The 16,944-nt window shown below is 36.9% G+C and overlaps 2 protein-coding genes across 2 annotated transcripts; both read left to right on the forward strand.

The window, feature by feature from the left end:
- The first annotated feature begins 96 nt into the window (after positions 1-96).
- LOC143736508 (uncharacterized) lies at positions 97-6,200 on the forward strand. The gene is made up of 4 exons (XM_077227210.1): positions 97-1,503; positions 1,716-1,871; positions 2,051-2,121; positions 6,098-6,200. The coding sequence occupies exons 1-4, from the start codon at positions 97-99 to the stop codon at positions 6,198-6,200; spliced, it is 1,737 nt and encodes a 578-aa protein (XP_077083325.1).
- rlbp1a (retinaldehyde binding protein 1a) lies at positions 6,093-16,260 on the forward strand. The gene is made up of 8 exons (XM_077228064.1): positions 6,093-6,196; positions 6,968-7,008; positions 7,273-7,401; positions 7,485-7,689; positions 9,479-9,657; positions 14,518-14,676; positions 14,789-14,899; positions 15,976-16,260. The coding sequence occupies exons 2-8, from the start codon at positions 7,000-7,002 to the stop codon at positions 16,120-16,122; spliced, it is 939 nt and encodes a 312-aa protein (XP_077084179.1). The 5' UTR covers positions 6,093-6,196; positions 6,968-6,999; the 3' UTR covers positions 16,123-16,260.
- The last annotated feature ends 684 nt before the right edge of the window (positions 16,261-16,944 follow it).

Here is a 16,944-nt window from a genome sequence, read left to right on the forward strand (position 1 = left end):
TCTTTCATAGTGTTTTACAGATATACATTGCAAAAAGTATTGTTCACTTAGTTCATTTTCTACATCATATCCAACATCAATATGAATATGTCAACCATGGCCACCATTTTTGAGAGTGCAGAGCAGTCCTCATCTACTGAATTCTCAGATGAGCTCACTACGGCCCTTGCTGCGGGGAGGTGGTGGGCGATAATGGAAGTTTCAGACCCCATATCTGAGGATGCTGAGTATGGGGACCTCATCCCAGGCCAGTGGGGGGGAACAGTGGAGGCAAAAGAAACATCAATGCCCACATCCCTGGTCTTCAGTGATGCATCTGAGGCGGCTCATTCCCAGCACTCAGGCTTCTCAGATGCAAAACTGAAGATCACACCGCAATGGAGGCAGAAGATGATGCAGGGAGCAACCTTTTTATCCAGGTCCACACAGGGAGCACCTGTGCCCACTAGATCCACACAGGGAGCACCTGTGCCCACTAGATCCACACAGGGAGCACCTGTGCCCACTAGATCCACACAGGGAGCACCTGTGCCCCCTAGATCCACACAGGGAGCACCTGTGCCCACCAGATTTGAGAAGGGGGACCTCACCTCATCCCATGTTTTCAGTAATGCATCTAAGACCACAAGGCAGTGGAGAAAGCAGAGGCCTGGGAAATATGAGGAGGGAGAACTGAAGACCACGAAGCAGTGGAGGCAGCAGACACCGAAAGCACCTGTGCCTGACAGGTCCAGACAGGGAGAATGTATGCTTGTCCGGTCCCAGCAGAGCTCTCCCAGTTCTAAAAAAGAGGACCTCACCTCATCCCTGGTCTTCAGTGATGCATCGAAGAAAGCTCAGCACTCAAGTTTCTCTGATGCAACAATGGCCACGGACCAGAGGAGAAATTGGAGGCAGAAAAAGCCACAGATAGCATCTGTGCCTGCTGCGTCCCTGAAGGAAGCACCTGTGCCCATAGGGTCCCAACAAAGAGGAAAACTCAGGATCCCTGAACATTTGACTAAACATCTGATAAAGGCCTCTTTTGAAATGCCCATGCCCATCCAGTCTCTACAGAGGGCACCAGTGGCTGCCTCAAAGGAGCTCACACACTCCTCACATGGAGCACCCATGCAGGACAAGATCGGAGCTAGGCCAAAACTACAGATCCCTGAGCCTGAGATAGCGCCTGTGTGTTGTTCAAAGGGAGCACTTATTATTGACAAGATCTCAGAGAGGAGAGATCCTAAAAACCCTGAGCTGCTGAGGCATTTGCAAAATGGACCAGTGCTTGTGTCTTCCGCAAACCTCAGGATCCCTAGGCAGCAGAGGGAGAAGTTGAGGGAAGAGTGGGGGCAGAAGCAGAGACAGAAGAATATCCAAAAGGGAGTGTCTGTGCCTGCCAAGACCCCACATACAACACTTGCTCCGCCGTGTTCCCCACAGCAACCACCCAGGTCTCCCCAGGGAGCAGCCGTGTCCAGATGGAGTCGGAGGGTGTGTTTATGGAGCACAGAAGCTTCTGTAAGTCCCTTATATCTCTTGTTTTTACTTATATTAAAATTTATTAAAATACATTGCCTTTAACTATGCTTCTATGTTTTCTAGGTCCTCAATTTAAAATCCTTTTATATTTCAAAATTATATATAAAAAAAAGATACGCCTTTAGGTTTAGTCTAAGAAGCACCCATTAATTCTGCCCAGCATTGCACGATTATATCTGTTCTTTCAACAGGACAATGCAGGTCTGAGTCAGGCACCTCCACAAAAACTTTGTGTGGAACTGAAGTGCTACAACCATCCAGCCCCTCAGATAACCACTTCACAACCCAACTGGAGAACTCAGAACAGACTTCAGCCTAGGTCCCAGCCGACCCGGAAAAGAGCATTGGTTAGACCCTCCTATCTCTCGATTTTACTAAGATTTAGAAACTAAATACTTTAATAACTTAATCTGGGATGATCATGCGAATCATATCCTTTTCAATTCAGACGCCTCATATCAAAATGGTAGAAGCAATTTTTCTTTAGGTTTTCTTTAAGAATAACTTATTTATGTTCCTTCAACAGGACAGTGCAGGATTGGACAGGTCACCCCCACAAAAAAAGCAGCGGATGGCAATCAAAGTCAACAACCAACAGTCGGATATTAACTATTTATGTAGCATATTTGTAAAATGTTGTGTAATTTCAAATATTTAACATTTATTTTGTAATAGTACATGTCTTATATGAATGCATGTATAATAATAATAAAAAAAAATATATATATATATAAACTGTGTATTTATTTATTTGTCAATGATCATTTTCATCTGCTGTCACTGAGCTGATTAAATTCACACACTAAGCCAAAGAATAGCATTGTAACAACATAATTTATATTTACTAGAATTTATGGATGAAGACAATGGCGATGTATGTAATAGCTACAACTGCTGTTTTTCATCTGTTTTAGAAAGTAGCCTATTTTTACACTTTTTTTTTTGTTTGTTTTGTTTTCCTTGAATCATTAATTCAGACGATTCGATTCGTTCAAATAGGCTACTGATTCGTTCAGTAAGAAAACACAACGTGTTGCTTAGAGGCTCAGCGGTACTGTGGAGTTTGGAACCTTTTTTTTCTTTTTCTGAAGAAACAGCAAAAAGAAAGAAAAGGTATTTTTCAACACTCTTCCCGTGTGCTAGTATATCATATGTTATATCGTAAAATTATCACATACATAGGCCTTTTTAGAGCATTTTTAATTGGGGCATTTATTTATAATTTTGTTGTTTGCGAGGTGGCGGAAGAAAGTTTTTTTTTTTTTTTTAGCAATAAACCAATTTACAGGTCCTTTTCAATATTAGCATATTGTGATAAAGTTCATTATTTTCCATAATGTAATGATAAAAATTAAACTTTCATATATTTTAGATTCATTGCACATGAACTGAAATATTTCAGGTCTTTTATTGTTTTAATAATGATGACTGCTTCAATGCGGCGTGGCATGGAGGCAATCAGCCTGTGGCACTGCTGAGGTGTTATGGAGGCCCAGGATGCTTCGATAGCGGCCTTAAGCTCATCCAGAGTGTTGGGTCTTGCGTCTCTCAACTTTCTCTTCACATTATCCCACAGATTCTCTATGGGGTTCAGGTCAGGAGAGTTGGCAGGCCAACTGACCACAGTAATACCATGGTCAGTAAACCATTTACCAGTGGTTTTGGCACTGTGAGCAGGTGCCAGGTCGTGCTGAAAAATGAAATCTTCATCTCCATAAAGCTTTTCAGCAGATGGAAGCATGAAGTGCTCCAAAATCTCCTGATAGCTAGCTGCATTGACCCTGCCCTTGATAAAACACAGTGGACCAACACCAGCAGCTGACATGGCACCCCAGACCATCACTGACTGTGGGTACTTGACACTGGACTTCAGGCATTTTGGCATTTCCTCCTCCCCAGTCTTCCTCCAGACTCTGGCACCTTGATTTCCGAATGACATGCAAAATTTGCTTTCATCCGAAAAAAGTACTTTGGACCACTGAGCAACAGTCCAGTGCTGCTTCTCTGTTGCCCAGGTCAGGCGCTTCTGCCGCTGTTTCTGGTTCAAAAGTGGCTTGACCTGGGGAATGCGGCACCTGTAGCCCATTTCCTGCACACGCCTGTGCACGGTGGCTCTGGATGTTTCTACTCCAGACACAGTCCACTGCTTCCGCAGGTCCCCTAAGGTCTGGAATCGGTCCTTCTCCACAATCTTCCTCAGGGTCCGGTCACCTCTTCTCGTTGTGCAGCGTTTTTTGCCACACTTTTTCCTTCCCACAGACTTCCCACTGAGGAGCCTTGATACAGCACTCTGGGAACAGCCTATTTGTTCAGAAATTTATTTCTGTGTCTTACCCTCTTGCTTGAGGGTGTCAATGATGGCCTTCTGGACAGCAGTCAGGTCGGCAGTCTTACCCATGATTGCGGTATTGAGTAATGAAACAGGCTGGGAGTTTTTAAAAGCCTCAGGAATCTTTTGCAGGAATGCTAATTTTTTGAGATAGGAATTTTGGGTTTTCATGAGCTGTATGCCAAAATCATCAGTATTAAAACAATAAAAGGCCTGAAATATTTCAGTTGGTGTGCAATGATTCTAAAATATATGAAAGTTTAATTTTTATCATTACATTATGGAAAATAATGAACTTTATCACAATATGCTAATTTTTTGAGAAGGACCTGTACTTACAAAATAGGCATTGAACAAACAATAGGTGATTAACAATTTACAATTTTCAAAAGGCAGACGTAGTTGCAAATTACAATAAATAACAGCAATGAAGTCAAATCATATTTACAACCATGAAATGCAAGGAAGTGAAAATAAATAAATGAATTAAAAATATTATTGTTGAAACTGATTTTATTTTACTGGTAACAGCCTTATAGTAGTGCCTTATTAACTGAATTGATCAGTTAAACTTAAGAACTTATAGGCTACATGATGATGCATATAGCCTATAATAAGGATTTAAAAAATGCGTTTATAGTGAAAATATCACCTCTTTATGGAAATGTTTGTTGCTGTCTACATTGTTTTTGGAAGATACATTAAAAATGCAGTTAGCTTCTGTGTACGGATCTACAATGCATGTCATAAAATGTGGTTAATAGTGGATAATTTGATGCGCTTCTGTGTCAAAGTGTCTGGCAATGGTAAACATCATAAATGGAGCGTGACAGAGAATGTATGTTCGGTTCTCACCGTTCACCGCATCACTGCTCTCTAGATCTGTGCGTCTTCATTCAGTGGACAGAGGCTTCTGTATTAAGGGCTTAAGTAATTCTAAGGTCATTACGTTTTCCATAAAAAATATCACTATGTACACTATGTAGTACCTTTTCTGGATCAAAATTAACAATTTAATTATTACATCACCAATCCTTTTTCCAAAACATGTTTTTGTCTTACCCGGATTCACTCTGTTATATTTTAGACAGGGCAGGATGTGTGTCTCTTCATATCCGTAATAGAGAAAAGTTGCTCCGCTACTTTGACGCGTGTGTGAGTGGAATGCATTAGTTGTCACAACCAGTGAGAAAGGTTGACATGGATCACGCTAAATCTCAAACCTTCGGGATTCGGGAATCAACCGTTTTAAACAAACGCCGAACAAAGGAGTCTGCTGGCGAAAGAGACAGAGCTCATACCAGAATCAACATTGGCTTTTCGGAAATGGCAAGAATTGATGGATTTGTAATGTTGCAAAAGCGATGCGGAGATGGTGTTATTACTGAACTTGTGAGTAAGGTATTTTATTGAACAGATAAATTGCCATATGTTGCTCTAACAGAGTTCACTGTACAGCATCTATCGTGATTAGGCTATATTGTGCTGGAATTTATTTTCAAGGAAGTACCGTGTCTATTAATGGATAAAGCTACAGTAACATCTTCAGCTAGTCGGCTTGAGGTCCTTTCCATCTAAACTGGTTATATCTCTTAAGCACTAGTGAATGTTTTATGTATCTCTCGTTCTCTTTAGTTATGAGAAAGAACCATATTCATCCACACAACCACATAAAGCCAAAGCACAACCAAAACAATGTTTTTTCCGCAAAATGCATGGAATTTAGTTTTTTTAACCGCTACAATGTATCTTTAAAATCAAGTTAGATTGAAGCAAATATGATTTATATTCATTCAAGAATGTTTAGGTATTTATATTGTACGAGAAAACCCTTTTGCTTGTTTTATTGCAGCAAACTCTTGCATCGGATGCCGAGTTTTGTGTAGAAATGTAAAAATCCAATTACATTATATAATGCTTGGCAGTTCATAAGTTATAGATTCAAATAGTTAGAAGTGTCATGAAACCTGGATTGAAATTTTTTATGAGCTACTGATCTGTTCTACATTGTTTCTTGTTTACTAATCAATAAAAGTTATTAACATTTGCATAGTTCATCAAAATCATAAACTCAATTAAACAAAGCAACAGTCTTGGCACAGAGATTACTGTAGATCTCATGCAAGTCACACTCATTTTTGCCCACCTGATGATGTTTTGTTGTTGGTCCCGGTCGGCCCCTCCCCTCATGAATGTTTAATATGTAGATTAGATGAATCTGTTGTGAGTTATGGGGTGTGACAGGTTAATCTCAGCCCTTAGTGCCGCCTGCAGTCCTCATCGCCCCTCTCCTCTCCTCTCTCAGCCCTTCTCCGAGTCACTTCTGATTCGCCCTCGGCTGAGGTAAGTCGCAGTCTTTGAGTGTTATTAAAGTTGCAGGCTTGCTGTGTCTGAGCTGACAGGCTAAGAGGATGCTGAGCTGGACTCAGGGTCCACTGACTGATACTTCAAAAATGCTTTTATTGCTTCACTCATTTATTAAATGACCGATGCAGATCTTTGCGATTTCAATTGTTGGTTGTAATTGTCTCACAAATCCCAGGAGTTTATTCTGCTCTCTGATCAGGAAAACTGCTTGATGATATGATTTTTTTCTCCAAAAAACTTTTCAAACAAGGTTTTGTCATGCCAATATTCCCTTTTATAAATACATTTTCATTTGCAGGTCTTTTTTTCCATCAGTTATGTATTTAAATGATTAGGCTACTTCAGATGTAATTGCATCAGTAAATCATGGAATGTTCTATTTTTATGTTTACATCAATCCTAGGATAGACTTAAACTTTAAAATTTTAATTAAATAAATTAATATATATATATATATATTTTTTTTTAAAGTAACTAAATGATGACCACATTGAAATTGAGTCATAAAAAATTATCTTAACAAATAAGGTCAAGATTATTGCAGCAAAGATTTGAAAAGCCTTTTTGGAGAACGAATCCTAAGAATAAACTTTCCTCTGACCTTTTTTCTCAATAATATTTTGCTTTATTTATAAGTTAAAGTATCCAAATGCAAAAGTTGTAGACTTATTGTCTTTATTTAATTCTCAAATTGATTCAATCTAAAAAATACAAAGTGAAATATGAAATGAAATATTATTTTTACAGTTTCCGTTCAGCCACTGAAGGATCTCAGCATTATGGCTGCTGTAAGTACACTATTATTTCTACTTCCATAATAAGCACTTAAAAGACTGCATTAACCTCCACTGTTAAATGCACTCGGTGGGATGAACTAATCCCTTGTTTCTCAAGGTGTTCTAGTGGGTCATGTGATGGGGATTATTAAAGTCACTGGTTTACTGAGAGTTGTGGCTCTCACCAGCAGGGTCATGTAGAAACGGATTAGTTTTCTCTAAACCCTCTTGTCTGTGACATAATAAAATGCTTTCTTTTCATTTTCATCCCATTAGACTGGAACATTTCGCATGGTGTCTGAGGAGGAACAAGCATTACGTGCTAAGCTCGAACATCTGACTGTTAAGGACCACGGCCCGGTGTACGGACCATGTAAGAAAGTCTCGGATCACACAAAACAGAAGGTATATCACTATACTACATGCTGCTATAAACACATTTATCTTTAAGTTACACATAAATGTAAATTCACCTTCCTATCTCAAAGGCTAAAGATGAACTAAATGAAACAGAGGAGAGGAAAGTGTCTTCTATAAAGGAACTGAGGGCCATGATAAAAGAAAAGGCAGGCGAAGGGGACGATCTGGCCAAAGCTGTGCAAGAAAAATTCGGGGACAAACCAGATTCCCTTCTGCTGAGATTCATACGCGCACGCAAGTTTGACGTGAAGAGAGCACATGAGCTTTTGAAAGGTAAAGCGCTTTATGTTCTCGTGGCATCAATGCATTTACACGTTTGCAAAATGACGCAGCTCCATTGTTTCCCAGCTAGACCGTGTTATTGTGGCCATCTAAATATGCTTTTGTCTTCATCTACGCATCCTCAGACCTCCCCGTCTCTGGGACAGGGACAAAATCTCGCCTTTAATTGGGGCTTTAACGAAACTTTGAAAGAGACCCTTTGTGCACAAATAGGGCAGGTTCTCTTTCTCAAAGGGGCTGAGAACAGGCAGACAGGCTGGGCTTTGATGTTCTGCATATTTCACACAATCTGGCATTTCTAATACACATGCACAGCCCACAGAAACACTTGCACACATGACTGAACCTTTAAATGCATGAGAAACAGGACGAAATGCTGCAAAAGAGCAGCGCTGCATTAATGGAGCAAAACACACTAAGAGAGAATGACAAGAAACAGTATTGCTATTATTCAGTGTTGGGGGTAAAGCATTACAAGTAACTAGTAATCAGATTACTTTTTTCAAGTGACAAGAAAAGTCACACATTACGTTTAAATTTACAACAAAATATTTGAGTTACTTTTTCAAATAATCCAAGTTACTTTGTTTTCCCATTTATTGACTGACAGCTCTCCTGTCCCTAAATGAGAGAAATCAGGAGTAAAGTGGTTGTGTGCAAATTTTTTGCTAATGTAAAGTCTCTTTCAGAAAGTCAAATGAATAAGCCTGAAGAAAAATGCAAATTCACTTCTGTACAGTAGAGGACGCTCAAACAAACCTTTAAGCTGTGCTGCCAGTCTGGATGAAAAAGTAACACAAAAAGAGAAACATAATGCATTACTTTCCATAAAAAGCAATTAAGTTATGCAATTAGTTACTTTTTTTAGGGAGTAACGCAAAATTGTAGTACAACGTTCCCCAACACTGCTCACAAAACGGATGCAAAAAAAACGTTAAAGCTTGCTCTTTCACAGCCCCTGAAATTTCTTTTTTAATATAGACAAATTAAAATAAATAGCCGACTACACATACAGTAGTGGCAAAAAGGGAATATTTGTTTTTAAAGATCCTACAAGTTTGATTAAACCATCAAAATATGAGGAAAATATTTCCGATTTTTTACAAAGGCCTATTTTATATATATATATATATATATATATGAGGGATGAACAAAACACTAGACTTGGTTAAAGTATTTATCTGACAATTATTTGGCAAACTACAGCTACAGGTTTTATTTTACTATGCCCCCCAAAAAAAAAAACATTAAAAAAAAGCTAACAGGACAAAGCATTTATTGACAACAGCATTATCCGATTCAGATATTAATATTTCAGTGGTTCTGTCTTGTTTTTGCATGTGTTCATAATTTCTTTGTATGACAGCCTCGACAAAAATTATGTCTGCACAATTTGGCATGTTTCATTGCGTTATCACAAATAAAATAATCGACTCCAAGCACAACTACGCAATTTACTTACAAAATCTTCAACACATTTTAATAATATTTAAATAAAACGTGAAGCTGTCAGTTTTGGCTGGACATCACTTTTGGTTACTACTGTAAATTATTGTCATATAGAACTGTACAATAATTTGGATAACAGCTCAGATTATCTGGTCTTTGAAGAATACACTGACTGTAGTTTGCAGACTTTGGTATCTTGGCAAATGTGAGAAAGACATTGTTGAGATCTCTTCTTAAACTACAGGGATTCCTTTTTGTCATTAAAAGGCAAATTTTCACTTACATTTTACAAATCATGATTAGTTTATTTGTTTTTCTCCCTCTTTGACAGGTTATGTGCGTTTTAGACGAGACTATCCGGAGTTGTTTGAGAATTTAACCCCGGAGGCCGTGCGTAGTACCATTGAAGCCGGTTACCCACGAATCCTCTCCACCAGGGACAAGTATGGCCGAGTGGTGCTGCTCTTCAACATTGAGAACTGGGATCTAGAGGAGGTCACTTTTGATGAAGTATGTATTTGCATCGCCTAATTTCCATCTACGGTCCAAAAATACTGAGCTTTTCTTAGAGAATATGACCAAATTAAAAGCTGAGTTTGCATATGATTTTTATTAAATTTTGGCTTGTATAAACAAAGTACAATTTTCATCTTATGAAGAAATTCACAGAGTGAATCCAGCTAAATAAGGAAACTTTAAGGATGAGTGGCAAAAAGCAGCCCATAACTTCAAATTCACCCTGTATATTTTTTTTTTATAAATTAAAGATATGTTTACATGACAACAATGTACTAAAAATTAGACGTTTTTCCATACAGATGACACCATTGTCAAAACGATAATTTAGTCATGAAAATGACTAAAAATGCTGTATTATTCATTCCAGGCCAGTACTTGGTGATGTAATTCTTTAAACAGGGTTCCCGCGGATCCTTAACAAGTCTTAAAAAGTCTTAAATTAGATTTTTAAAATATAAGGCCATAAAAAGTCTTATAAAGTCTTATTTTTACTTATGAAAGGTCTTAAATTTTAGATGACACTTCGACTTAGACATATCTAAATTTTTTCTAAATTAAAACTATCTAATTAGCGTACGTATTATTTTTTATCATTCTATCTTTGTGGATTTGCTTGTTCACGTGACAATTCGCATCGCATTTGCGGCAGAGTAACGTCTGTCTCCTGCACGCGAGAGAGGAGAGGAGAAAGTTGGCAATTGTCAGTTCAGTTGTAAGTTCATTCTTTATGTGCGTAGGGGTGTGCGATGTGTATTGTCTATTATGATATTGTAATCATTGTTTTAACGATGTACGAGGCACTGTGAGCTGACATCACATTTGTCTCTCGTGCTTTCACTGCGTGATGTGTGCAGTTATAGGTAGGCCTATGTCCCCAAATTAGTTTTTCGTCTTATATTTATATCATATTATGTTCTTATATTAGAATATCACATCAGTAAGAGTGCCGTTTTCCCGTGCACAAGTGTGATATTTATGTTATACAATAGTTAAATTAAAAATAAATTAACATTGTGAGTTACTTTTTAGACACCATATTGTCAATATTGTTTGTTTTCCCTTTATTTCGCCTACTAGAATTTCAAAATGAAACCGTAGCAGAGTCTCAATGCAGCAGACAGCGATGATTTCTTGACTGAAATCCGCATTTTGAATGAGTCATTTTAACGATTCAATGAACAATCACTTGCTTCTTTCCCGATTGAATCAGCCGTTTGAACAAATCGTTTGAACGAATCCCTCAACTCGCTTATTAAGACAGTGACTTACCGCCGCCTACTGGCGGTTTTAGTTTCATATTTAAGGTAACGTTACCCTTTAATTAAAACGTTAAAATTAGAAATTTCATATTTAAATAAATTTCATATTTAAATATTGAATATTGATTTTTTTTAAAAACTATCTCATAGCTTTATTTATGCATTTGTATAATTATTGTATAGTTAAGTATTATTGTATAAATAAGTATAATTACTGTATAATTTAATTTGAATGTTAGTATTTGACATAAAAGGTGATGCATAACTCTAAATAAGTTTAGAAAAAATGTCCATATATAGGTGAAAATGCCCCTGGAAATCAATTTAAGGTGGCAATTATTGCACATTAATTAATCATTTCTGTCACTGCTGTGAACTGACCACTGCATAGAATATGAAAAATATGAATATCTTCGTGAGTCTGCTGTCAACAACAGGCCTATACTAGCCATTGCACCAGCACAAAAACACAATCAGTAAAATATCATCTAATTATTATCAACAAAACGTTGAAAATATCGAGATATATTTTTGTCAATATTGCGCACCCTTAATGTACGGTATTAATTTTTATTTCTTCAGGTCTTAAAAAGGTCTTAAAAAGCCTTAAATTTGACTTTAAAAAGTGTGCAGGAACCCTGTTTAAAGGAACACTATAAGCCTATAAACTGAACACGTAATATACATGTGCATTACGTCACCGTGTTAACAAATTCACGTTTTTTGTAGTTTACAGTTACACAGATACCATATCATTTTCAAAAAACTTGCACTTTGAAACCCATTTTCAAAAGTTTGCATTTACAGGCCCCAAAACACCGTTGTCGTGTAACTGAAAGTGTCACGTTTTTAGCTGAAAACAGTTTCCAACGAAATAGCCTAAGCTAACTTCCTGCACAAAATATTCAAGTAGGCTAATAACAATATAGGCTTAGCCTAACGATAAGTTTACAGTGGCTTCGTAAATTAATTAAAAACATAAAAAAGCAAAACACATCTGATGCATACTCTTTGTTTTTCATTTTCTAGAAGTATAAAGTTACAAACCTTGCTGTATTTTTGTGTAGTCAATTAAGAGAAGCACACCGCCATTACTCTGACGAAAATGGCTTGAACGCACCTGACTGACATTGTAAACACGACTTCCCACCTCGCAAACAGACCACAAACTTCCCAAGAGTCTTGCTGCTTAGTAAAGACACTGAAATCTGAAATTCATCTGAAAGCTTTTCGCAGATGTAAATTTAAATGATACAGATTAATCACTGAAAATGAAAAGAAAGTTTGCACTGTGTGGTGCTCAAAAACAAATAGCCTAGAAATGAGTTTTACAACACTGGTAACACTTTACAATAAGGTTCATTAGTTAACATTAGTTCATGTATTAACTAATAATGAACAACACATTTGTTAACAATTATATTTGTTAATCTTTTTTAATGTTAGTTGATAAAAATCCAACTGTTCATTATTTGTTCATAGTTCACAATGCATTAACTAATGTTAACAAAAACAACCTTTGATTTTAATAATGTAGCCTATTAGTAAATGTTGAAATTAATATTAACTAAGATTAATAAATTATGTAGAATTTTTGTTAATTCTTAGTTTATGTTAACTAACTAAGGAACCTTATTGTAAAGTGTTACCACAATATTTTACTGTGGCTTTCTCTCAAACTGTTGTTTTAGTATCACTGATATACCATTATAGTTTTATTAATATTTTAAATTAGTTTTCATTTTAGCTATAGCCATAGTTTTAGTAATTTTGTTTATTTATTTTATTTATTTATTTCACAAATACCACTACCAGCAAATTCTATAATACAGCGGGGGTACAGAATCAAAATTTGGTATAGTGAATGGGTCCCCCAAAGAAGCTAAAAAAGCTTTTAGGTGGGGGCCAATAGTTTATGAAAAAGAAGTGGTACAGACAACAAGAAGTTGCACAGTTACCACCTGCAACCAAACAATGGTAAAGAACTGAAAGCATGCAAAGCGCACCAGTACATAGGCCTATATAAAAATACATACACCTGCAATCATACACATACATCCCAGTAGTCCATGAAAAGACAGTTATATTATATTAAATATAGGTTGATAGATAATATTTTTTTAGTTGTCTTTTAAAGTTGGAGATAAAGGGCAAAACCTTAAAGGCATCATCAATCCCGTTCCAAATCTGCGGCCCCCTATACAGACAGCACTCATACTGGCGCGAACATGTCGACGATATTTTCCAGATATGAGTGGTTTGGTTCTCGTTTTTATATGTGCTGGGGGCTGGAGATAGGACTACTCAATCTAAAGAAGAACATGTCTGATCTTATAAAATAAGCCAACATACTTTGAAAGTTTGTTCACAAGATGATCAATATGACTTTTAAAGGTAAGAGATTCGTCAATGAGGACCCCCAGGAATTTAGTGGAATGCACTCTTTTTATCAATTGGTCATTAATTTTAATCAGACAGTGTTCAGTATTTTTAAATTATTTTTTCTTGGTCGATTTGAATATGATAAAATTAGTTTTGCTTACATTTAATGACAGTTTGTTGCATTTAAACCAAGAGTCAACTTTGATTAACTCTAAATTGACTATATCTTTGTAGAATAACTAGATTACTATGTGATGTAAACAAATTTGTATCATCTGCAAAGATGATTTTATGGAATAATTTCGATGAATTTACAAAATCATTTATATATAAAATGAATAAGAGTGGCCCTAAGATGGAACTCTGGGGGACCCCAAAGATTATGGGCTTACAGGTAGAGTCATGATCATTGACATGGACATACTGTTCCCTATCATATACTAGATAACTTCTGAAGCATTCGAGTGCTAGACCTCTGATACCATAGTGTTGTAGTTTGTGCAATACGATATCAAAATCAATGGTATCAAAGGCTTTTGATAGGTCCAAGAAAATACCAATACCACATTTTCCCTCTTCAAAACTGTTCAATTAGATCTAATATAGCCATATATGTTGTGCTCTTTTTTCTGAAACCGTATTGAGAGGGAACAAGAATATCAAGTTTATCGAGATAGCCACTAAGTCTATTGTATACTACCCTCTCCATTACTTTAGAAAAGGTGGGTAGGATTGATACAGGCCGGTAATTATACATATTATTTCTATCGCCCGATTTAAAAATTGGGATTATTTTAGCAGTTTTTTTCATTTTAGGTACAATACCAGTAAATAAAGAAAGGTTAATACAATGAGCCAGTGGCTCTACAATGATGTTCGCAATGGCCTTCATGATCTTACTAGATATTCCATCTACACCAGTGGTGTATGAGCTCCTCAAGTCCAAAATGATCTTGAGGAGTTCAGTACTGTCTGTTGGTATCATGAAAAATGAATGAATGTAACTACCAGAGAGAAAATGCTTAAAGGTGACACCCTTGGGTTGACTTATCTTTTTAGACAGATTTACACCCATTGAAACAAAATTATTATTAAAACTCAATAAAAAAAATTCAGTTAACATTTATTGTATTTCAATGTTTTTTGCTTGCAATTAGTTTTTGTTAACAATTAGTAACCCTGTCTCAAACTCGAATGCATCTTTTCACAGACTCTGCGTGCATACTGCGTAATTCTCGAGAAACTTTTAGAAAACGAAGAGACCCAAATCAACGGCTTTGTCCTCATCGAGAACTTCAAGGGCTTCACGATGCAACACGCGTCTGGCATCAAACACACCGAGCTGAAGAAGATGGTGGACATGTTACAGGTAAGAGCTTACACTGCCTTTAAACCACAACAATTTCATATAACTCACAAATCACAAGGAAGATCATGAAGTGCTGGGTTACATACAGCTTGTGCTGTCTTGTATGATACAGGACTCTTTCCCGGCCCGATTCAAAGCGGTGCATGTGATCCACCAGCCCTGGTACTTCACAACCACCTATAATGTGGTGAAGCCTTTCATGAAGAGCAAACTGATGGAGAGGGTGAGTGGACTGAGGGCACACAAAAGAGCTTTACAGTGTAGGCTACTAAGTTGTTCACTATTCTGACAAATTAACTCAAAAGGAGATTAAATAATGCATGAATTATTTCCACTTTATAAGGGGTGGTTGATTATGATTTCACTTTTCTAACTTAAGTTAGTGTGTAATGTTGCTGTTTGAGCATAAACAACATCTGCAAATTACAACGCTCAAAGTTCAAAGCAAAGGAATATATTTACCTTTAAAGAAATTGTTTTTTAAGGAGTACAACAAACGGCTGATAGGGACTACACGACATTCCTCCCGGGTTAGTGACATCACTAACCCTAAAATTTACATAAACCCCGGGAACACGCAGTCCATGTTAAGAAGAGTTGTTGTAGTAGAGCACATTTGTGAGTCTGCTCAAGCTGTCGTGTCCGTCTTTTCCCATGCAATACAGTATGTAACACAAATGCAATAGCATGTCACTCTGTAGGCGTCTTACAACAGTTCCCACGCAAGCGATTTTATGGGTTATCATGACAGAATATGCTAATTGAGGATAGTTAACTCCACATCAGCAACATAAATTCATCAACCATTCTGGAACGTCCTGTTGTATTCTGCATGTGCCACTTCCTCTTGAGTCTTTCCATCATTGTCAGACTCCAGTTTAAACATAAAAGGCAGAACAGTTTCTAACATTTTAGTGCTTGTCTGTGTGAGGTAATCGGAGCAGCTAAAACACACACACACACACACACACACACACACACACACACACACACACACACACACACACACACACACACACACACGCTCTTAATCTCCGCCCTCTGTACAGAGAGAAGCAGCTTATTTACATTTAAAGGGACAGACAAAACGACGCGTTTTTACTGACCCTCAAAGAGGGACAATTTTAACATGCTGTAAAAAAAAGATCTGTGGGGGCATTATACCACCCCTTTAAAACCCTGCACACCTAAAAAAAAACACTCACAAATCCATTTTATTCATGCCATATTGAGATCACATGACTAATCATATGTGCATTTGAAACTGTTTAAATGAAAACTTTGAACCTGTTGATCTAGGTTTTTGTTCATGGTGACGAGCTGGATGGATACTTCAGGGACTTTGGTGCTGAAATCCTTCCTCCGGATTTCGAGGGGACGGGTCCAAATTGTGACGGCAAAGAGACGGCCATCAAGCTGTTTGGCTCTGAAGATACAGCCCTATAAAATACCCAAGTCAATAGTAGCCTACAACACTGGAACAGACACCAACCTTTTGTTTGCTTGTTTAATATTAAAATGTTTTATGTAGTCACTACACTCTTAGAAGAAAAGGTTCTATATAAAACCTTAAAGGATTCTGTCAGGCGCTTCATGGAACCTTTTTATGGATTTTTTTTCTAATTACATTTTATGAATTAAGCATCTTGTAAACATACATTATCAATAGAAATAATTGAAATAACCTATTAAACATGAAAGTAACAGGCAATCATTCGACATTTTCTTTATATAGAATCTTTTTGGTCAAGCACCCTAGAGTTATATACCATATATATTAACCCAAATAACCTTTTTTCTAAGAGTGTATATAGGAAATTATTACATGTATAGTTTAACCACTTTTACAGTATTACAATAAAAGTATAAGAAGCTGTTCCTGTTGACAGATGTACAGTACTGTAGAGATGAAATATTACACATCTCACTGCCCCATACCTGAAATGGTCAATTTATTTGACATTTGTTTTAAACAAAAACAAAAAAAAACTTCATTGAAATGTATAATTTGCCTTGAAAACAGTGGCCTGAAGCTGATCAAAAGAAAGTTTTGTACTGGTTGTGTTTTAAAAATAAGTGTAATAATTAGAGAGTCAAATACTAGTCTTGTCCAATAAATACAGTTGTTGCTTTGTTTTACACTGAATGGGTTGTATCAAGTATATAATGTTGTGTTTGTCGATTTTTAACCCTCATGTTGGTTCTTCTAGACCCAGAGCTTTAGCCTGTCAAGTGTAATTGACATTTTCAAATATAAATAAAATATTT

The sequence above is a fragment of the Siphateles boraxobius genome, unplaced genomic scaffold (genome assembly GCF_051911475.1).
Source record: "Siphateles boraxobius isolate OS27281-9 unplaced genomic scaffold, OSU_SipBor_1 130, whole genome shotgun sequence".
Classification (NCBI taxonomy): Eukaryota; Metazoa; Chordata; class Actinopteri; order Cypriniformes; family Leuciscidae; genus Siphateles; species Siphateles boraxobius.